The 24,570-nt window shown below is 39.1% G+C and overlaps 1 protein-coding gene across 1 annotated transcript in view; it reads right to left on the bottom strand.

Annotated features, from left to right (window-relative positions):
• Rnls (renalase, FAD dependent amine oxidase) overlaps positions 1-24,570 on the bottom strand; it is a 262,255-nt gene that overhangs the window by 6,790 nt on the left and 230,895 nt on the right. The window contains exon 6 of the mRNA XM_059258905.1: positions 18,451-18,626. Within this exon, the coding sequence (XP_059114888.1) occupies positions 18,451-18,626 (176 nt within the window). The remainder of the gene's footprint in view (positions 1-18,450; positions 18,627-24,570) is intronic.

Below are 24,570 nucleotides of genomic sequence, written 5' to 3'. Positions count from 1 at the left end.
GCTTCTCAGTTGCGTGAAGTGACAGTTTACCTCTTCTGTGGCCTTCCCACCATGAAGTACTACCTCATTCAGATGACCATGAATTGATGCTTCTCAAATCAGTAGACAATACAAATATTCCCTAGAAAGGTTTTCTTCACAGGTATATTGCCACAGAACCACAAAGCTAACTAACAGTTTATGTGTCTGTTGGGATGTAAACACATTCACCTTAATTTCAAAAGCTGGGAAACCTAAGAGTTCATACTATTACCACACTGTAACTACACTTCAGTGAAGTCAAATATTTTCAGTAGTGTTTTAGAGAGGACACACATGATACAAGCTTCTTTGAAAGCTACAGGTATCAGAGAGTACAGAGATCACTTTTTCTGGGTGACTTAGCCATTCAATGCCCATGCCTTTAAATATTCTTTTTTAAAAATTCTCTATATGTTTATGTTTTGTGTCACAACAGGAACAATATACACACAGAGCATATGTCTGTTATATGTCTCTATATCACTTTATAACTAAGAATAGTGTTAAAATCATCTGTCAACCACACACTTAATATTATGGAAAACTGACTCAGAACTGGAAAAATAATGACAAATTGGGGCATTCTTTATACCTTTTTGTCCATTTTAAAATATATTTTTTTGAGTGGTTTACCACATCTGACTAGTGATTTCTAAGGATCCCAGTGCCACCTCATCTCATGTTGTAGAATTTAATATTCATAAAGAGCTTTATCTACACACGGGTACCTTCCCGCGGAGAAGGTAAATTTTAATTGGGCCATTTGCGTTCTGTTTGTCGCCTCATCTTTCCTCTGGTCTACTCACCTCTTCAATGCTCTATTATATTTAATGGTGATTTCATAAGCCCATTTCTTTGTTGTCCTTTAGGGAAAGTTTTACTATATTATGGATGCTTGGCTGTAAAGCCTTGTGTCTAGTATGACAGAGAGCTGCTGTAAAATTACTACTGGCTACAATATGTCCTCGGTGTGGGAGAAAATGATGTGGTTTGGTCAACTCTCAGTGGGGCTGTTCACTTTATTGGTATTTGTATATCCAATTTTAATAAACCATCGGGCAGATGCAGGATGAATATGCCACAAATCAATGATAGGATCCACAGAGCAGCTTCAGTGATCTCAAACTGCAAAGGACACACTTTGCTGACATTGTGAGTTTGATTGCTGAGGTCTATATTGGGTCTCTTTTAAAGTTCCAAAAGCATTGGAGCAGCCTATTTGGATAGACTTTATTCAGAACAAGAACACAATAAAGAACAGCATATGGCTTCCTCCAGCCCTGTCTCAGTTAGAACAGACAACACAATAGTCACAACACATGTCCCTTTAGAATTTTTAATTTAGTGGAAAATTGCTCTGCCCTTCAGCAACTTTTAGTATATTAACTCATTAATTATTCAGATATTTGCCTTGTTCCCAGGTGCTGCTGTGTACTATGATAGGTGAGAGGGCAGATAGATTTTATTTTCATCTGAATATAAGTGCTCTACAGCAGTCTCCTAGTGAATCTGATTGTTTGAGCTTGTAGAATGCATAGAGGCAAAAATGCTTCCAGTGGTGAATCCAGAGGTAAAATGAAAAACTGTTGCTCCCAACTCAGCACTCTCCCGTGTTTAACTTGATCAATGCTTAATTCTCCACTCATCCAGCCCTTCTGCATCCCATCTCCCATTCTCCGTCCATTCTTCTTGATGACCCTGAAGTCTGGCCCTTGACATTTCTTTCTGGTTCTCATTCATGTTGAATGGACCTAGGAGCTTTTTGTCTGAAATATGAGATTAAGTCGAAAAAGGATTCTGGGTTATTGAAATGACCTGCCTTCTACTTTTAATACCATGAAAATAAAAGAGTCAACTTTGTGCTCTAAAGAGAGACAATCATGGATTATAAAAGGCACAGGTAGTTTTAATGTCAGCTTAGTTGAAGTTAAAATTAAATGCAGTAAAAACATTCTTGATACATGGACTATTCTGTAACTTTGGCAATGTCCACAGTCACATAACCATCATTATGAGTAATATGGAGACCATTTCAATCTGTGCACTATATTCCCTCATGCTCTTTCATGGGTAATTCCCTCCTGTGATCATTTGTCACTATATATTTTTCTTTACTAGAGAGCCATACAAGCAGACTTTGAATCTGACTTCATCCATTTAGATTAATGCTTCTGAGATTCAGTCACATTATTAAAAGATTTTATTACTGAGTAATTTTTCATTCATAAATAAACAATAAATTTTTATCTACTTTTAGGTAATGAATATTTGGGTTATTGCTAGCTTGGGAAGTTATTAATAAAGCTGGAATGTTCATTGGAAGGTGGTTTTGATATGCATATATTCATTTCTAAGAGTGGATTCATTGGCTCACATGGTAAGCGTATATTTAACTTTGCAAGATGGTGCAACTTGTTTCTCAGGGAAGATGTGACACCCTGCTTTTCACAGTGACATGCCAGAGTTCTAGTTCCTTCACATCAGTTCCAGAATGTGCCAGTTTCAGAACTTTTTTATATGAGCCATTTTTTAGATGAGTAATAGTTTCTTATTGAAATTTTAAACTGCATGTCCCTAATAGCCAATGACATTCTGATGTTCAGCATTGTCTGTGTGCATGTGTGTGTGTGTGTGTGTGTGTGTGTGTGTGTGTGTGTGTATGAGCTTACTTTCTATTCATCCTTATTTGTATGTGGTAAACAACATAAAACTCACTAAGGTACATTGACTGGCATACACTTATTCACTTACTTCCTTTTTTTAAAAAAAAGCATTTTTCTTTTTTGTTAACATTTTAAGATGTCTATATCTATATCTATATCTATATCTATATCTATATCTATATATCTTTTTTTTTGAGACAGGCTCTGGTTGTCCTGGAACTCTGTAGATCAGGCTGCCTCAAAATCATAAGAGATCCACCTACTTCTGTCTCTTGAGTGTTGGAATTAAAGGCATGTACCACCATGCCTGGTTTTTCCATTGTATTTTTATTATTTAAAACAATTTTTTAAATTTAAATATACTTTGTTTATATTCTTCCACTCCCCAAAGTCCTTTCAGTTCCTCTCCCTCCATCTCTACTCAACTTTAAGTTCTCTCTCAAAAGATAAACAAGAACTCAATACAACAGCAAAACCCCTCAAACCAAGGAGGAGGAAGATGAACAGGAGGAGGGGAAGAAGGAGGAAGAGAAGATGAAAAAGAAGAAGGAAGAAGAGGAAGAGGCAGAGGAAGAAGGAAGAAGAAAAAGAAGGAGGAGGAAGAGGAGAAGGATGAGGAGGAGGAAGAAGAAACAAACAAAAAAATCAACAATACCCAAACAGAAAAACAAAATGAAACAGAACAAAAACAAAAAAACTACCAAACTGTAACCAAATAAAAGAACACAAAAAACTGTGGAGTCCATTATGTGTTGGTCAACTACTCCTGAACATGTGGCCTGTACTGGAATATATATTCAGTGCTGTGTCTGGATCTGCCTGTGATGGAGATGTCACATAAATGGAACTATTTGAGATAGGACCTTTGTGATTGGTTTCTTCCATTTAGCATGATGCTTTCATGAGATATCACCTATCAGTAGTTAATCAGTTTTTATGCCTGAATTGTAGTTCAGTGTATGGAGATGCTACATTCCATCAGCTGATGAACATTTGGGCTGTTTATAAATTCAGGTATTTTGAACACTTCTGGCAAGAACATCTGAATACATTCTGTTGACTCCTCTGTGTTTACAGCTAACTGTGAGTGGAATGACATGATCTTAATTTACTTCCATGTTTAACTTATTAAGGAACCACCAGCTGTTTTCTTAAGGAGTTGAACCATTGCATATTCCTTACAGAAAAGTGCAAGCACTTCACTTCTCCATAGCCTCACAGATACTCTTGTTTTGTATTTTAAAAAAATTATGGCCATCCTCAATGAAAACTATTATTTTAAATAATTAATACATGCTAATAAATTTATAGCCCTAATGGGTGTAAGTTCATGGTTTATCTCACTGTGGTCTTGCTATGCACTTGCCTAATGAATAACGATGTTGAGTACATTTTCATGTAATCATCTGTATTTTATTTGCATCATGACTATTGAGGTCCTTTGTTCACTTTTAAATTGGGCTTTTCCCCAGGTTGAGTTGTAGGATTGAGTTCTTTATATAGCCTCCATGTATATTCTTATTGGATATGTGACCCATTAATCTTTTCTCTCATTTTGTCCTTCTACTTTCTTTTACAAGTTATTATTTCCTTTTATGTTATGGGTGTTTTGCCTGCATGGACAGCTGTGAATAGTGTACATGCCTGGTACATGTGGAGGCTAGAAAAGGGTGTCAGATGCCCTAGAACTGGAGTTGCAAATGGTGACGAGCCATCATAAGGGTGAAGGGAATTGAACCCTGGTCCTCTGGAAGATCAGACAGTGCTCTGGCTAGCCAAAGCTCTTATCTGCTGAGCCATCTCTCTAGTCTCTTTTTACTCTCCTGAAAATCCTTGAACAAAGGTTTGAATTCTGAAGTAGTTAAAATTATATTTTATTCTCTCTCTCTCTCTCTCTCTCTCTCTCTCTCTCTCTCTCTCTCTCTCTCTCTCTCTGTCTCTGTGTGTGTGTGTAATATTTACAAAACTGTCAAATATAAGGTCATGCAGATTTGCCCTTGTTTTTTTCTAGGAATTTTATATTGTACTTTGTGTTTTCTATTTTGTCTAGAATTGATTATGCCGTATGAAACAGACTCAGCCTCATCCTCTTGTCTATGGAGGTGCAGTGGCTTCAGTGCCCCTGCTGGTGGGACAATTTTATTTTTGTCTCCGTTTAATGGACTTAGGAGCACTGTCAGAAATCAGCTGATCGGGACTGTCACTTGTCTTGTCAATCGTGCCCATCCTATGTCAGTCCCACTTTAAATCGACAACTGCAGCTCTGTAGTAGTTTTGAAGCTGAAAAGTGTGAGTCTTCCAATTTAGCTCTCCTTTTAAAAGATTGTTTTGGGCTCTTTAAGGAAGACTTGAAATTCTATTTGAAAAATATTGAATCAGTTTTCTAAATACAATATTTTATTTTTAATTTTGCATACTGTGTGCTTGTGTGTACGTGTGTACGTGTGTACGTGTGTACGTGTGTGTGTGTGTGTGTGTGTGTGTGTGTGTGAGTCTGTGGATACATGCATGTAAGTACGGTACTGGCAGAGTCCAGAGGCACTGGTTTCCCTGAAGTTGGAAACACAGGTGGCTGTGAGCTACCAGACTGGGGTCCTCTGCAAAAGCACCATCCACTCTTCACCTCTGAACTGTCTTTCTAGCCTCTTGAATTGGGTTTTTCATTTCTGCACAGGAAGGCAGGATCTAGACACAGAGAGCAGTAGATCTGAGTATCCCTTTGGGTATCAGTGCCTCTGACAGGTCTAATCGTCTTTCAATTCATGGCATCTTTTGGTTTATTTAGGTCATTGTTCCTTTCTTTCAACAATGTGTAGATAGTTCTTGAGTAAAATTCTCATGATCCAATGATTAAATCTCAATATCTTCTTTAGTGTCATATTCTTCAAATCTTTTGCTCATTTTCAAGTAATTGAATCATTTGCATTTTTGTTTATCTTGTTTGTTTTTTTAAGTTATTGATTTGTGAGAATTCCCTATACATTTGGGATACTAATCTTTTATCAGATATATGCTTTCCCAACATTTTCTTTTTTTCTGCAGTTGTCTTTTCATTCTTCTTAGGGTGCCTTTCAAAGATACTGTTTTTAATATATATATTAGATATAATTTATTATTTTCTTTTTCAGTAGTTTTTGCTTTTTCCATTCTATCTAAAAATGCTTATGAAACCCAAGATCATACATATTTTTTCCCTATGTTTTCAGCTAAAAATTTTATAGTTTAAGGTTGTATGTTTAGGTCTCTGGTCCATTTTCAGCTCATTCTTGAGAGGATGTGAAACATGGGCTTCTGAGTCTAAAGTGAAGTGCTCTGGTTTCTGTTTCACTGCTAACTAGTTGTATCACTATAGGCACAATATGCATCAGAAACCTGAGTTTTCTCATTTAAAGCAGAGATAATATTTACTTCCTGATATCAGGACTGAGGTGAACATCAGATGGGAATAGTATATGAGGACTGTCTAAAATCAGAATATAAATGCTAATATGATTAATTCTAGGAAGGGAAGAATGGGATGGCAATGTGTCACCACTGGGGAAATACTAAAACTCAAAAATTGCCAGCAGTTAAAAAACTATAGAAAAGGACTAGCCTTTAAATGGGACTGTGTCTGAGTTCTAGTTTTTGTTTGTTTGTTTGTTTGTTTTACTTTCTAGAACTGTAATGGTCCAGGAGTTCTCCAATCCTTAACTCACCTATACTATAGAGAAGACTCTAAGTCTCTTAGAGCAGGGAAAGGAGGGATTGAGTTTTAGACAGATCTCTGTGACTTACACCAGGGAAGGGACTAATAAATTGGGAAGGGAGGGGGAAGGGATACAGGGGGAAGGAGGGAGGGGAAAGAAATGGAAGGGGAAGAATGGAGGGAGAGGGAAGAAGTAGGAATGGAATGGAGGGAAGATGCAGGGGACAGACAGACAGACACACATATATCTCCCTATCTCTCCCCTCCCTTTCCCTCTCCCTCCCACCCTCCTTCTCACCCTCCCTCCCTCCCTCCCTCTCTCTCCCCGCTCTCTTTCTCTCTCATAAAAGTTCATGTATTGTTGAACACTCTGCTACTATCATGGTCTTTTCCAGTCTGACTTCTGCTAGGATGGTCTTTCTGTAAGCTGTGAATATGTGTTGCTACCATTGGTTAATAAAGAAGCTGCTCTAGCCTATGACAAGACAGGTTATAGCCAGGCAGGAAATCCAAGCAAAGATACAGGAAGAAGGGCAGAGTCAGGGGCAGATGCTATCCAACCGCCCAAGGAGCAAGATGCCAGCAGACTGGTAATGCCATGGCCACATGGCAAAATATAGATGAACAGAAATGGGTTAATTTAAGAAGAAAGAGCTAGCTAGCAAGAAGAGCCATAGACCATAGTTTGTAATTAATATTAAGCCTTTGACTGGTTATTCGGGTACTGGTGGGTGTGAAAGATTTGCACAGCTACAGACTTTCACATTCTGGAGTACACAGCTAAAATGATTTAAGAAGCTGTTTCTTATGGTTTCTTCCCCAAGTCTGCTCTGTGCTTCCAAATAGCCCTCTGTATTTTTTGTGTCACACTGTACTTCACTATGACTGTATGCTCAGTGGTCACCCTTTCTGAGTGACTACATGGAAAGTCCCTAAAGATGAGAGATGACTCTGAATCCAGTTCAACAAATGTGTGTTGATGAAAACATGAATATATACTATCAATTCCTAATGTAGTATAAATAGGTTTTATCAACTGAACTTGTTAGTTTTATAGCATAACACCAATATTTACTTTAAATAGATCAAGTAGACTTAATTTTCAAAAAATACTGCTGGAAGAGCAGCTACTTCTAGTGTGTCCATACCCACGCAATAGCACCCACCATCTAGTTTTAATACTGGGTTCAGATGAATATGAATATATGTAATATATGACATTTTCTTCTCATTAGACATTTAAAACATTTTCTATTAAGTATCATCATTTAAAATAATTTAGCTATTTTGAGTAAGTGTGATAATGACTAAATGGCAGGGTGAGTCTCAGTAGTGCCTGAGGGGGAAAAATGACTTCACTAAATGTACATGTGTTCAAACACTTAATAGTTCATACATTACAGAATTTTGTAAAAAGAGATATTTAACTGCATAAACTTCAATTAAACTGTTACTGTATATTTCTAAATCAAGGATGAGACTTCTCTTAATGATATCATCACATGCTTTGTCGTAGGAACTGAGGTAAATGGCCAGTTACGTGCGAGATGATTCAATGGAGCATTTAAAATGACACTTGCCAGGCTTCCTGTTGTTGCTAGATTGGCTCATGCCATAGTCTAGCTCTCCCAATATGTCAAAGGTCTATGGACATATGGTGTGTAAGCAAGAGTGCTCTGTGGCCATAACTTTATGCCAGGCCATGTTGGTTCAGGGCACATGTGTTAAATTATCAAATACCAAAAATGTACAAGTTAGTTTAGGAGAATGGCTAAAAGCAGGGAAATTTTCAAGCTTAAAAAAACGATACACTGATGAAGACAACACTCTGTTGCTCTCATTTGTCCTATTCTGATGCTGTCCAACACTTCCTTATAGGCCGTGGCTAAATGCCAAAGCCTTTGGCATCAAATCTGTTCTTACACATCCTATTTTGGAATGATTTATGTATATTAAATGAGAAGAGAGAAGTTCTCAAAACAGAAGAGTTAAAAAATAAAAGGAAAAGTGGGGTATGCTGAGAGGTAAGGATAACATTTCCACAGCCACTGCATGGCCCCTCCTCCTGCACTTACTTTGGGTAGTAGTGGTGATGAAAAGGTGCTCTGTGCAGTGTCTGTGCTACATGTTTTATGGTATTCTCTATGTTCACCCTAACCATAATTTACGGGGTAGGTTTAGCTGTTGTTTTTCTCCAGTGAGGACTTAGAGTTGCAATCTCTTTGCCCAGAGGCACATACAGAACCCAGGTAAGAACCCCAGTCACTCTGACTGCAGAGTTTCAAGATCATAATTATAACACATTATTAAAAATCTAGGAATCATAAAGCACATGTGTAGAAGAAAAATCCCAATACAAGTGACAGACTAATTAAGAGAAAATGATTTTATTATGGAAAGAAACATAATATGCTTTGATAAATAAAATTGACAATTATCTTTCAGAGCACTCACGCTAGAAAGCTACATATTTAAATCTGTGATCTGCACTAGATAGTGTCTTTCATGGGTGATAAATTTAAATTGCTTTCAAAATTAGCTTATGAGTTTCATTAAAACAGTTGAATAAAGATCAGCTATAGGTTTTACTTAAAAATTTAATAAAATTATCAAGTTGACAATCTACTTCATTAAAAAGATCAAATGACTTTTGTTGTTTCTAAAATATCAAATACAACGTCTAATTTCAGAGAGTTGATTCAACAGATAATAGGCTTGCAAAGTGTGATAGACTGGATTGTAAATGTCCCCCAAAGACTCATGTGTTAGAGGATTGAGCCTCAGAGTGGTCTCATTGGGAAGTGGCAGGCTTTAAACTCTGAGGACAAGAGGAGAGTCCTCAGGTGACCAGAGACGTGCTGTTGAAGAGGGTTGTGGGTCCCCGGTCCTGTCCTCCTTGTTGCCTTGGCTCTTTCTTGGATTGAGTGGTTATGTTCTGACACAGGCTCCTGTCATGATCCCAACAGTAAAACTAACCAATCTTGAGTGGACTCTCTACAGCTGTAAAAGGAAATCCTTTCTCTTTATAAGCTGATTATGTGTCACATTTTGTTATAGAAATGGAAAGCTGACACAATAAAGGTCCAGTCTGGTTGAAAAGGGGGTGTGGTTTGTCAAGGAACTGACTACTCTGAAGGTAACAAACAAACACACAAACAAAAACACAAAAAAACAGTCCATATGAAATTGCCTGGCAATTTCAACTTACTGAAGAAAACAATAGAAAATGAAAGCGAAAGAAAAAACATGGATTGCTTCCTGCCAGTTCAGTCTTGAAAGTAGACACAATCACCTACCCAAAATTATCCCCATGAGAGAATAGTGTAATTCTGTACACACTGCCTTGACCTCTCCAAATCCAATCTGTAAGGAAAATTCTAGCATTGCAGTAGTCCATAGTTCCTCTTTTCTCTCCTATGCCTTCTAACAAGGGGTTTTCTATGGAAATGGGCAAATCCTTCCTTGTCTGAGTAGACAAAAGGACAGTGTTAGAAGCAGGAATGTGAATGGAAGGGTGAGGAAAAGAGGAGAGAAGATGAGCCTAAATGTTGGGATGTTTCTGTGGAAGATTAAGAGTCAAGGGTACAACGAGAAAACAGGGATCTTATGCAAGTGGTGTCTGAGGGTTTCTATTGCTGAGATAAAACACCACAACCAAAAAGCAAATTGGGGAGGAAAGGGTTTATTTGGCTTATATTTCCAAAACTCAGTCCATCATTGACAGAAGCCAGGACTGGAATTCAAATAGGGCAGGAACCTAGAAGCAGGAGCTGTTTCAGAGGCCATGGTGGAATGCTGCTTACTGGCTTGCTCTCCATGGCTTGCTCGGGCTACTTTCTTATAGAACCCAGTACCATCTGCTCAAGGGTAGTCCACCCACAATGGACTGAGCCCTCCTATTATCAACCACTAATGAAGAAAATGTCCTACAGGCTCGCCTATATCCTGATCTTATGGAAGCTTTTTGTCAATGGAGGCTCCCTTCTCTCTGATGATTCTAGCTTGTGTCAAGTTGACATAAAACTAGCCAGGACAAGTGGTATGTGCTGAAGGGATGCTTCTAAAGGCTCTGCTGATGTTAGGATTCTGTGTGTCCTTTAAGGTTCTACCAAAGATCAGCAAAGGCTGAATTTGCTTTTAACACCTTTGAATTGTTGGATTGTATTTCTCTGACTGCAATAGCATGTTAAAGACTAAGTTTTGAAGAGCTCTTGATTTATTCCAATAATAGTGGTGTATTTACAGCATTCCTGTTACAGTATAATACAGTGGATTCTAGTGTTTCTAACACTGGGTTCATGGGAGGATTTCAGGCTCTTCATAAAACCTCATACCTATATGCAGCATTTGTATTCATGTGCATGTAAAGTTTTCTTTACTTTTTTTTTTTAACTAGAGTACAAAGTAATAGCTTTCATTATGGAATTCTCATGGGTATACACCATTGTACTTTAAACATATGAAACTGGTGGGGGCTATTCTCACCTAGACTACACAATCACCCTTCCCCATTATCCTTCCTTAGTCTCATTTACCATTTATTGCTTGTTCCCTTAATTCCCTCAAATAGTGTGCATTCTGCTGCCATGTGTATTTCAATATTCTTTCTTTTCCCCCTCTCATGCCTCTAACTGAAGTTCTCTTTCTCCTCTTTCACAGTTTCCTCTAATCCTGCAACTTTTCTCTCTCACACATACAAATATAAAGTTAGATCCAGAATCTATATATGAGAGAAAACATAATAATAGCCTTTCTGAGTCCAGCTTCTTTTTCTCTTTCTTTCTTTCTTTCTTTCTTTCTTTCTTTCTTTCTTTCTTTCTTTCTTTCTTTCTTTCTTTCTTTCTTTTTTAAATTGCATTTTTTCCATTCTGGAACAGACTTTTGTTAAATTATAGCAACAGAGCTTGCTTTTTTTGTTAGCTTAAAAAAATATTTTTTGTTTTTTGAGATTATAATTACACTTCCTTTCCCCCTCTCCCCTCTAAAACCTTGCATTTACAAATCCTCCTTGTTCTTTTTCAAATTCATGGCCACATTTTCATAAATTGTTATTACATACATAAACATGTCTGCCTAAACATGAGTTGAACAAGGCTGACATCAATAGACACGCTAATGTGGATGGGGGAAAGCTCGTGAGGCCTCAACCCCACACAAAGAACTACAGGCAGCTAAGGAATTCTGATGAGAGCTGGAGAAGCAGTCTTTGCTGAGTAAGAGATCACCAGCTGGTTATTCAATACTAAATGGTCAGCCACAAAAACATACACATGCAAGTAACATACAGACTGAGTAGTTGCCTCCATTTTCCTGAAAACATCATGATTTATTTCTCTTTATGACTAAACAAAATCACATTGTGTATATGTGTCAAATTTTCTTCATTCATCTGTTGACAGACATCTATGCTGGTTCTTTTTTTTTTTTTAAGCAGTTATGAATAGTGCGGCAGTAAACATGGTTGTCCAGGTATTTCTGTAGTGCTCTGTCTTAGAGTCCTTCAGGTGTATACCTGAGTGGAATGGCTGAGTCATATTGTTCTTTGACTTTTGCTTTTTTTTTTTTTTTAAAGATTTATTTACTTATTATGTATACAGAAGAGGGTGCCAGATCTCATTACAGATGGTTGTGAGCCACCACATGGTTGCTGGGAATTGAACTCAGGACCTCTGGAAGAGCAGTCGGTGCTCTTAACCTCTGAGCCATCTCTCCAGCACGACTTTCGCTTTTTTGAGGCGCTTCCACACCGAGTTCCACAGTGGCTGCCCCAGGTTACATTCCCCCCAGCAGTGTGTAAAGGTTTATCTTCCCCCACATCCTCACCCGGGCTTAATGTCAGCCATTCTGACTTTGGTGAGACAATCTCCAGGCAGTTTTAATCTGCGTTTCCTTGATGGCTAAAGATGCTAAGAACACTTTTTCAAATATTTATTGGCCATCTATATTTTTCTTTTCTTTTCTTTCCTTTCCTTTCCTTTTCTTCCCTTCCTTTCCTTCCCTTTCCTTCCTTCCTTCCTTCCTTCCTTCCTTCCTTCCTTCCTTCCTTCCTCCTTCCTTCCTTTCTTTTTCTTTCTTTCTTTCTTTCTTTCTTTCTTTCTTTCTTTCTTTCTTTCTTTCTTTCTTTCTTTCTTTCTTTCTTTCTTTCTTTTTTTCTAGACCTGTCTGTTCAGTGAAATTGCTCATTTATTGATTGGTACTTAATTCTTAAGTTTCTTTCGACCTTATAGATGTCAGATGTATAGCTAGAAAAAGCTATTTTCCCCATTCTCTCTGCCATATCTTCAGTCTGGAGGTCATTTTCCATTCTGTGCAGAAGAGACCCAACCTCTGAGGAAAAAACTTAGTGACAAAAGATCACTGTACTGATAACTCATTTGACTGTGCAACAGGCTAGCTCATTCATTTATTTTGTCAAGGATGCTAACATGTCAACTAGCTACCTTTCTGTGCTCTAAAATTCTCCTGATCTCTTTAGTGTTTGACAACTTTTAAAAATAAGTAGTGGCACATGTCTTTAATTCCATCACTTGGGAGGCAGAGGCAGGCAGCAAATTTCTGAGTTCGAGGCCAGTCTGGTCTACAGAGAGAGTTATAGGATAACCAGGGCTAGACAGAGAAACCCTGTCTGGAAAAACCAAAATAATAATAATAATAATAATAATAATAATAATAATTATTATTATTATTAAAAAGCCACTAATTCTTTTTAACCAGAGAAGGATGGGGCAATCATAGTTCCACCTCAACCCCAGTCGGTCACCCGCAATAGTTTAAGGAGTTCCCAAGGTAGACACTGAAACAATGAAGTACGGGCCCAGGGTGCGGAGAGCAGCAGGGTCAGCAGCACACCTGAGTGTCCTGTGTCAGGTTATGTGGGAAGGCATTTCCAGTGATCATTTTTCTGCTGAAAGTGTCAAAATAACCAACTTGTTCCAGAATCCTTAATGAAATGCTGTATGGACTAAATACCAAATTACGTTAACTGGATAAACATTTAAATTATGGAGAGGAAATTGATGTAAAATGGAAGAACTGAGAACCATTAAAAAAATCTGCCACCGCTCTCTTCAGTTAAACCCAAACCCAGCAGCTGAGGAATTCTATCCAAACCCTAGATGAGAAGCACAGAAAGAGTTGCCAAGTTGTCCAAACACATTTTTTCCCTCCATTGGCAGCACCCACAAAAATGTACCGCTATGTTGCTGAAGACAAAATTGAATTTAGAGTCTTAGAGCCCCAGTAGCTATTAGTGTCTCTGGTTTCCGAACAAAAACTGATGATGCTGTAGGCATTCTTCACAGAGGAGGCCAGTGAACATGCTCACCCTCCTGTCACTGTGGATGTTCTGGAGATAGAGCACCAGGGAAACAAGAAACTGTCCCCATGGACAAATACCCCCCAGTTTCTTAAAGATCGTAGCTGGAGCCTTAAAGTGTCGATGCTTCCCCTTAAGATTTTATGTGGGATCTTGCACAGCCTTGGTGCAGGGGGAGGGGCTTGAACCTGCCTCAGCTGAATGTACCAGGCTCTGCTGACTCACCATGAGAGGCCTTACCTTGTCTGAGGAGGGAATAGGGGATGGGTTGGGGGGGCAAGGCTGGGGGGCAGGAGGAGGGAAGAGAGGGGGATCTGTGGTTGGTATGTAAAATGAATAAAAAATTTCTTAATTAAAAAAAAGAAAAAAAAGATTTTACATGGCATCTTAGAGTGATCTTCCAGAGGAACCGGAGGAAAGGGTGTGACTGAGAGAAATAAAGCCCTCATCAAAGATATTCACATCCTAATCTTTTGAACCTGTGAATGATTAGTTGCCCAGAAGGAAAGAATACTCATCTGATGAATCTATGGTCCACCATAACATCATTATGGGAGTGTAAGGAAGTTATTTAATTTTCCTCCCTGAGCCTTTGTTTTCTCATCATTATAGTGGGTTAACACTAGCCAACTCAAGATTCTTTTAAAGCACAATGTGTTTATATGACTATGTGGGGTTTCCAGTAGATTTTTAAAATCTGTATATATATTATTCTTATGAGCGTGTGTGTGTGTGTGTGTGTGTGTGTGTGTGTGTGTGTGTGTGTGTGTGTCTGCCTCAGGTGTCACTCTTCATTTTCTCAGGTGCTATCCACATTGGTTTTTTTTGTTGAGACAAGGTCTTTTTTTTAGGATTTTTTTTTAAAGTATATTGGTGTTTTGCCTGTATGCATGTCTATGTGAGGGTGCCAGATCCCCTGGAACTGGAGTTACAGACAGCTGTGAGCTACCATGTGGGTGCTGGGAATTGAACCCAGATTCTCTCGAAGAGCAGCCAGTGCTCTTAACCACTGAGCCATATCTCCAGCTCCCTCTTATGAGCATTTTTAGGGTAAATGATGGTGTGGACAGGGCTTGTGGGTGTCTTTCAAGGACTCACATTGCTGGAAGCTATGTTCCTTGTGTGGCAGCAGTAGGACATTAAAGAGAAGACGGTTGATTGTCTCGAACTGTTCGGGGGGCACCCAGGCAGGGGGATCGGAATCTGTCCTTGGTCTATGGGTAGGCTTCTGGAATCCGGTGCCTGTGGTGTGACACCTTGCACAGCCTTGGTGCAGTGGGAAGGGGATTGGACCTGCCTAGGCTCAGTGTGCTGGGCTTTGCTGACTCCCCATGGGAGACCTCAATTTGGGGGATGTGGCGATGTGGGGTGGCTAGGGAAAGAGGGCTGGGGAGTGGGAGGAGGGAGGAGGGGAGGTCTGTGGATAGCATGTGGAGTGAGTAGAAAATTTCTTAATAAAGAAAAAGAAAAAAAAGAGATGGAGTTCAGTGGGAGCTGGTTGGGTTGTTGGGGATAGAAGTTGGACGAAATTGAAATAGTTATCAGGCTCTGAGCTACTTGTGAGAATCAGTTGTCATAACAGAGCTCCTCTGACTCTGACTCTGGCTTCATGGGTCACCAGGTAATCTCTCATGCTTGCTCTGTGCTGTTACTATGCTACACCATGAGGTGACTTAGCCAACGGGGCTTTCGCTGGTGCCAGTGCCCTGATGTTTGGACTTTTAGTTTTCAGATCTGTGAACGAATTAAATTGATGACTCTAAATTGACATGTCCTATCACCCTATGATGGTTAATCTTTCACTGTCTTGATTTAGAATCACCTAAGAGATACATCTTTGGATGCACCTGTGAGGGTGTTACCAGAGATGCTTAAGCAGAAAAGACACATCCTAAATGTGGGTAGAACTTTCACAGGGGCTGAGGTTCTAGACTGAATATAAGAGGGTAAAGGGAAAGTGTTCTGAGAATCAGTATTCATCTCTTTCTGCTTCCTGACTGCAGAAACAGGTTGAGCCTTGTGCTTCTGTAGTCATATCTGCTGGGCCATAATGGATCATAATCCCTCAAACCATAATCCTACTCCCCAAATCCCTGTTCTTTCTTTAAACTGTTTTTATATTGGTATTTTTGTCATAGCTGAGAGTAAAATAAAATACCCCAAGTTCATAGCTCATATTAGGATTCATCTTTAATATTGTATATCTATGGATTAAGAGAAATGTATAATGTAATTTACTATTATAGAGTCAGAATATTTTCAGTACCTTAAAAATCTTTGCTAGCCTAGCCATTCTTCCATCCTTCCCAACTGTCTGGCTTTCTAAAAAACAACTAACCTGCCTACTTACGCATCTATTAGTTTGTATCCCACCAGTCACGAGTGATAGTTGCTGCTGCTCTGCCCCTCACTAGCATCGCATGTTCTCAGGCTTTTGCATTTTGGCTATTCCAATTGTGTGTCCACTTCTGACATTAAATAAGATCATGCCTCTGAGTTACCCAGCTTCGAACCCAGTCCCTCCACCCTCTCTAGCACTTAGTGCCAAGATACAGTTCAAGTGTCCCAAAAGAAGAGAAAAGGAAGAAAAGAAATTAATGGAGAGAAAGTATTGATCCTGCAGGATCTAGGATAGGGAATCCACACCATCTAGCATTGTTTGGGACAGAGGTTCTGGCTCTATAGTCTACGTGAACTTTCATAAATAAAGGTGTGTAGGGCTCTGGCACTTTGTCTTTCAGATAAAGAGAAGAAAAGGAATGAGATAGTGTATGGAGAACAGAAGGAAGAGACAGGAGGAGAGACAAAGAGAAGGAACACAGTGGGAACTGGTTTAGACAGAAATCCTGCCGGAGTTTCCTCCTCAAAAGTACCTTCTGCTCAGAGATGTGGCGGGGAGGGGGTTGGCAAAGAAAATGTAGCCCCCTGCTCCTCCTTTTTTGTGTCTCTGGTTTACATTATTCTTCTTATCAGTTTAGTACTGTATTATATCCAACTCTCACACAAATGTACGTTGATTAATTGCACCAAGGCCACTTGTACCATGATGGCAAGGTTTAGGGAAGACACTTCTCTGTCAAATTCCAAAGGTTAAGATGGGCCTTTGAGAAGCACTGGGGACATACTGTTTGAGGAGAGTACCTAAAAGTAAGTAGATTATTTAAGTCCTTTCATTGGTCATTCCTTTTTTTCTAATGTGTATGGGTGAGATGTTTCTCACAAAGACAATGTTGCTCTTTGTAGACGGGTATTCAAGATCCTAGCAAAGTGTATGAACAGTGGGAAATGCAGGCTTTAAATCCTGGACAACAGCTTGTCTCCTTTCAGCCTTTGCAGCCAGCATAGCTTTAAGTCTACAGAGTTATAAGTGCAGTGGGAAGATTTCAACATCCAATTAAAACCATTGCTAGAGTTGGTGTTCAAAATAATCTCTTGATTAAATTTTGTGATATTGTACAACCTTTTTTTTTTTAAATGGTTAGGACAATGCTAATTTTAGAATATTATCAACTTGTAAGAAATGAGTAGATTCAAAAACTATTTTTTAGTCTATTAGTAAATTTTTATGAGAAGAGCACAAAGAGAAACTTCACAAAGTACTGTTCTTTTATAGGAGTATTTACAATAGACAGGATGACTTATGTACAATATACCCAGCTTCAAATCATTACAAGATGCTTTCCCCAGCTTCTTTTTCACGTCAACCTAAAACTGAGTTAAATATCATTTAGAGACACTAGCTATTGAGATTTTTCAACGCTCTTAAAATGAAAGAGCAAAGTCTTCTAAAGTGATTATGACATGCTTAAGTAAATATTTTCTCCAAAGGTTCACTGTATAATTTAACTTGAGAAGATATGGGTAAACACAGACCTGCTGCAATATTTTAGTGAGTAATTTACTATTTCCTCTAATTTGGAAAGCCCTTTAAAACATACAGAATCTGCTGCGATTTCCCATAACACCACTTTTTCTGAAGGCTTTCTACAGCTGGATAACCAACAGTGCTCACAAATCTGTTCATCAACGGGCTCAGAAACCCTAGGGGGGAAACCCAAGTCTCTGCATCTTTTCATTTTCACTCTATCTGACCTTTGCTTCATTGACCCCCACATGACTTCACAACTGAGTTTACAGATCTGAAGACAATGCCGTGAACAGTATTCCAACTCTAGTAAAAGTGTGTGTGTGTGTTTAAGTCAAGATTTACTTGTATTAAGAGCTTTAAGGCTGACCTAGAAGAATGATAAGCGGGGTTAGCTTACCCTGGAAGGCAGCTCAGTTCAGTATTCTAGAGTTACTCATGAAAGACCTCTGCTGTCACCACTCAGACTGAAGTAAAAACTCAATAAAAAAGAAAATGCTGGCAACTAACTATGCACACAATGTTAACGTGACATACTGCAAAAATCAGGGTAGATAAAGTGGCTACACCACACAGCCATAGTGCCAATTTGGAAAATCTCCAGAGAAACAGCTGCATTTGATTGTATAACCTGTCTTGCCTGCATAAGAAACCCCAGAATTTCAGGGTGTGCTGGGATGTGGACAAAACTGGTAAAAGTGACATGAACATCTCACTGACAAGTAGCAGGACAGTGACACCTGTAGAAATCACATGTGTGTATGATAAACCCATATTAACTTCAAAGATGCCATCATTCATTTCTCCTATCAGAGAATGGTGGGGAATATAAAGTGACATCAGTTCTGCTAGCTGATCCAGAAAATGCCTACACTTTGCTACTATATTCTTAGATTACCTGTGAATACCTCCACTTCTGGCATTTGGTAGCAACTGGCTGAGGCAAACCCGGCAGAATGGTTTCCAGTTGCTGGCTGATTAACTCCTGCACCTCCTCCTCATCGTGCTCCAAGTGCGTAACTCCAAATGGGACAGTGGTGTGGATCACCAGGGACGGACCAAATTCTGATGACTCTGCAGTGTGAGAGGAACAGAAAGATGTGTGTTAAAGCAGGGAAACCTGGAAGCACAGCCCAGGGTTTGAATCTGAAGTTAGAAAGCGATCATGATAACCAGAGGACAGACTAACGGCTCCAGTATACATCAGGCTGTTTCTGAACCAGCTTTAGCTCTCCTGGAGAGGTAGGTAGGTTGCAGATACGATTTAGAAAACAAGATGTCAGGTCTTTCTAAGAAACTCGAAGAGATGGTAAGAAACTCCTGCCCCAGGTACAGTTAAATTCATTGGTATTTTTATCTTCTCTGATTATCAAATTGTAAGCCTTTTATATATTATATCATACATGTTCTTTTTTCTTAAGTTCTGAGAATGAAATGGATGTTCAAAAAGGTATTTATGTTAGGAAGACTGCAAAATACTGCTGTGGGATGGTCTGTATGTCAAATTGCTCTGATTGGTCAATAAATAAAACACTGATTGGCCAATGGCCAGGCAAGAAGTATAGGCAGGACAAGCAGAGAAGAGAATGCTGGGAAGTGGAAGGCTGAGGCGGGGAGACACTGCCAGCCACCGCCATGACAAGCAGCATGTGAAGATGGCGGTAAGCCACGAGCCACGTGGCAAGGTATAGATTTATAGAAATGGATTAATTTAAGACGTAAGAACTAGATAGCTAGAAGCCTGAGCCATTAGGCCAAACAGTTTAAATAATATAAGCGTCTGTGTGTTTATTTTATAAGTGGGCTGTCAGACTGCCAGGGCTTGGAGGGACCCGGAGAGAAAACTCTCCAGCTACAAAATACTTTACTAAAATTATAACAGTTCTACATTATGTTTAGCACTTTGAAAAAGAAATTATCTCTTTGAAATGAGAATTTTCCTCCTAATGTTATTTCTTGTATCTTTTGTGTGTATGTGAGACAAGGTGATATTATGTAGCCCAGGCTAGCCTTAAACTTGAGATCACCTCCTTCACCCTCTTAAGTGGTGAGAGTATAGTTGTGCCACTATACTTTATCTTCCAGTTGACAAAAGAAACTAAGCCATTAGAAAATGTAATCTTGGAAGGAATGTTAACATGACTTTGGTTTAAATAATATTGATGAAAAGTTAGGAAGAATATATTTATGTAGTAAGGCGCTGACGGATTGGCAACTTGATTCTAAATGTCTCTAATTTTGTATTATAAGAGCTTATGCTATTTGAGCTGTATTGATTCATTTCTACATACAAAAGTATAAGGTTGAATGGCATAAGCCAATCACTTCGCATACGCCCAGTTAGCCTCTCTATATTTTAGAGATTTAATTTTTTTCTTTTCTGTAAAATCAGAATAAGCTTGCACTTACCTAGGTTTACAAAGTGATGCTTCATAAAAGCAAGATACAGGATGAAGGCAATAAATCAGTTAAAAGGGCAACATTCCTAGGTGTTGCTCAAATTATAGCCATGAATTATTTTTAATATAGGTGCTTCATTTTCCCATTTCACTCAGCTCAAGGAACTCTGGCTTACGAATTTTAAAGATAAACACAAGGGATAGTCTCAAAATGCTACAAGCCTTCTAAAGTACAATCAGTGCTTCCATCAAATCCCATGTGTATCACATGTATGAGGTTGGGGTATGGATGGAGACACTGTGCTCTAAGTGCATGGTGAATCAGATTGTCCACCATTCACCTCACTGTAACTGGAACAACGGGACTAAGCAATGGAGAAGACATCCCTAGAATGCTGAGTCTTTCTCCTGTGAGTGCAGACTTCACTGGCACTACACAGAGGGAAAGACTCATCAGTGCTAAGGCAGGCACAGTCTATCTGAAGGGGCTGAGGAGTCCTTTAATATATTAAGAAGAGGGAATTTGTGGAGGCTCAAATTACTCAGGGTTAGAGAATCTGAGCTTGCTTTCCTTAGCAGCATGGCATAAGGGGATGATTTGACCACGAGTGTGATTGCCAGGTATTTGGAAGGGTCTACACTTGGCTGTGCAGTGTGCTTCAATCTAGCAAGGGGGAGGTCTTTTGCTTCACCCCTTGGCACTGTTATAAAAAGCCCTTTTTGAAGAGGCAGAAGGGACCTTTGGGTTTTGATCCAGGTCCTCCTGAAGTTATCCTGTGTTTCTGTCTTTCCCCTCTTTGCTATCTTTCTATCTAGTATTTCTTATCTCTCCCTCTTCCTCATAGGAACCCTTGAAAAGGTGGGAGCAGGCCTTCTACAAGTGTGAAACTGAAAGTTCTTCCAGGGACTGCTCCCACAGTAAGAACCTCTCTTTATGCTGCTGCCTTTGTAGTTTGATGGTTTAAAAGGTGAGAGCCGTCTGTGCACCTGTAGTTGGTCTTCTTTGCTTCCTGCTGCTGATGGAACGTGACCAGCTGCTTCAGCTCCTGCTGCCATGACTTACTTCCCCACTATGGTGGACTGCACCCCGAACTGTGAGCCAAATAACCCCTTCCTTACTTAAATTCATTTGCTAGGGTGTTTGATCACAACAACAGGAAAAGCACCTAAGACAGCAGATGTTATTTACATGTCAGTTAATAACTTTATTAAATATCAGTTAAAAAACTCATGAAGTTTGTTCACAGTGGAGGGTGCAATGCCAAGTGGTACCAAATCTTCCTAGAGACAGAAAGATACCTCATCAGCATTGGGAAGCAGGAGAATAGAGCTCTGCTTGCTATTACGGGCAGGCTTTAAAGGGACACAAATGCTAGAGATGTGCTGAGCATCAGGAGGTGCTCTCTTCCAGTCACTGAGACCAACAACGGTGCAGGATGAGTTTTGCCCGGTTACAATGGCCATCTCCCACCAGGAGATCAACACAGAACGGAACCTTAAAACTCAAATTGAAACGGTTTTTACATAATAATGAAAAAAACAGAGAACAACCTGGTTACTTTTTATTCTTGGAATTGAACATATTTTGAGAATTTATGTTAAAATTTACACTAAAGAATAAGTTTAAAAGCAAATGACTCCAAACCCTAAACTCAAAGTCACTTTTCCAAGCGAAAGTGAAAAAAGAAGATAGAAAGAGTCGGCCATTTTAAACACAACCAAGATTCGGAACAGGAAATCACAAAGAGCAACAAATAGGTTACTAGGATTTAGGTCTTATGGGGAGAGACAAGAGAGGGCAATGGAGGAAAAGACGAACTATCATGTTTTCCTTCATATGCAGTTTGTAGACATGGGTAAACACATATGTATAGGTTACCAGACTGCATAAAAGGGACTTTTGCTGGGTAAGACTAGCAAGAATGGAGGAGACAGGATGGGGGACCCAGGGCCGACAAAAGCTATGCAGTGGCACATATGTGTGACACTGTCATGATGAAACCTGTATTTTGCACACTACCTAAAAAGTTACTAAAGAAAGCAAAATTTGAACTAAACTGTGTTGGTAAAATGTGATCTAGATGTTGCATTAAAATCTGTCAAATGACTTCATACACTTCATACATAGTCTATCCTTTCAAATGTTACATTTGATTTTGAATATAATATTTTGGATGTTGAATAAGCTTTGTATATGTATGTGTTTGTACCCACTGGTCATACATGTACACGTGTAGTCAAAAACAGTCTTGGGTGTTGGTACTCATTTCCTTTTTTTTTTAAAGTTTGGTAGATGAAAGAAAGCATTTCAATATCAATAGGTAAGGCTATTAATAGGCTAATAATAACACTAGAAAACTGAGAAAGAAAATAAGTTTTGATAGAAAAACATGGTTCTGCTTATAATTCTAATTGCTACATTCTGCATAAAAGAGTTGTGTTGCAAAAGTGATAAAAACCACATTTAGTTTTCCATTTGTAGGCTATCAGAACAGAGATCCCTATATTGAGAGTTTGAACAAGATGATCTCTTGGTTATATCTTCAAGTGCTTTTAAAGGTACCTAAGAAAATTACTGAGTGATAGTGCCTCAGATTTCCTATTTAGAAAGATTGTAATTGAATGAGGATTAAGAGACTTGAGTTCTTGGATATTTAAAAAAAAAACAAAACACATGGGAAAAGACAGAGGTCAGTGCTAGCCAGGAAGGTAGGAAAAAAACTCCCTGTGTACAACTCGTGTCATGGGGATTTCAAGATTGCCACCCTCATTACAACTTCACTTGCCCAGGACAGTAGGCTGTTGCCCTTGACCCACAATAACACAATTCAAGTTGTAAAATGCTCTGGTAAAGAATCCTGGGTTGGTTCAGTAAACCCTCCATCAGAGTTGTAAGGGTAGCGGCCATTGTCTTGTTCAAAGAAAATGACAGTCTTGCAACCATCTCACTGGAGTTGAATGATCTAAGGTTATCTGCAGGTAGCAATTTTACCTTACAAGCAATATCTGACCTCTTGATGTTTAGGAGCTCTGCCATCAGTTAGATGATTGTAACTCCTTTTGTTCTCATAAAATTCTGTAAGTGTTACCATTCTACCTTTTATTGGAGATGGGCTCTCTCATTGTCTTGGAACTCTGCCACATAGGTCTGGCTTGATGGCCATGAGTTTACTGAGATCTGCCTGTCTCTGCTTCCCGTCTTGTCAGTAGTGGGGCTACAGGTGTGTGCCACAGCACCCAGGATTTTAAGTGGTCCTGAGCATCCAAAAGCAGTCCTCATGCATAATTGTGCAGTAAGTGATTTACCCATAAGCTATCTACTCTAAATTAACATTTTACATTAGTATAACATTAATTTTGAGATTCTTATCAACTAAATTCTGACAATTGACTGTCAGTCAATGAGAGAAATGTCTGATGGTAGTACCTTTGGCAATTTCTCCTGTCATTAAAAAAAAACAATTTCTGCTTTCTATTGATGTTACATTATTAGTTTCCTCATATTTGAACATTTTAATAACATATTTTGAACCTTTTAAATACCTAGAATTGTTTTTGGTTGAAATCTTATTTTTTCTTTGTATATGATTTTTTTCAGTGTGAGTTGCTTTTTGAAAATTATATAAACGTTATCTTTTTGTTATGTATTTTTAAAACATTTTTGTGTGTGGGGTGAGTGTGGGAACAGGAGGGAGCATGTGTGAGCATGTGTGTGTGTGGGGCGGTGTGGGAGTGAGTGTGAGCATGTGTGTTTGTGTATGTGTGGGGTGAGTGTGGAAGCAGGTGTGAGCATGTGTGTGTGTGTGTGTGTGTGTGTGTGTGTGTGTGAATGTGAAGACAAGAGGCTGATGACAAGGCTCTTTTTCAATCACTCTCCACCTTAGATTTTGAGACACGATCTGTCCTTAACCCTGGAACTCATCAGGTCCCAGATCCAGCTGTCTTACCTCCCAGCACCGCAATTACTGGTGTGTGCAGAAGTGCCAGCACCATCTGATGCAGGTAGCAGATCTGCCATGAGCCTTATTTTCTCTTCCCAAAGTGTCTTATCTTAAAGTTCCTTAAATGATGCCTTTCCGGAGGTAGTCACTCTCAGGCTTTGATTTTCCAGAACGGTCTTCATCCTCATGTGTGAAATGTGAGTTTTATTAGTATACAATAATAAATCCAGAGTGTCGTCACTAGGATTTTAAAGATGCAATTCCAATGTAAGTTAGCTTCCAGAAATCAATCCTTAATTTGACTTCAGGCCATTGCATGTCATTTTTCTTTTGTGGCCTTGGTGTTTTGCAGTTTGACTCAGCGCTCCTGCAGTTTGAATTTTGTTTACTTTTCTATGAACTCCCTGGGTTTTTAGAACATAAGGACTCAGCTTTATCTTCAGCTTCTGGTTCTCCCAGCGTTTCCTCCTCTCTGCACTTTCTATTTGACTCTCACGGGAATCCAAGTAACTACGTTTGAGACCCTCAGCCCACCCTCATGGCTTGATTCCATTTTAGACCTTTCCTATTTTGTTCTCTCTACTCTAAGTTCTAAATATATTTTGTTTCTGATTTATTCACCAATTCACCAGCTCCCCATATCTCTGTTTATTTTTGTGTTTAATTTGTCCTTCGAAT

The sequence above is a fragment of the Peromyscus eremicus genome, chromosome 1, assembly GCF_949786415.1.
Source record: "Peromyscus eremicus chromosome 1, PerEre_H2_v1, whole genome shotgun sequence".
Lineage (NCBI taxonomy): Eukaryota > Metazoa > Chordata > Mammalia > Rodentia > Cricetidae > Peromyscus > Peromyscus eremicus.
Note: the sequence above shows the minus strand (reverse complement) of the source record. Positions and strands in the feature narration are given on the sequence as shown.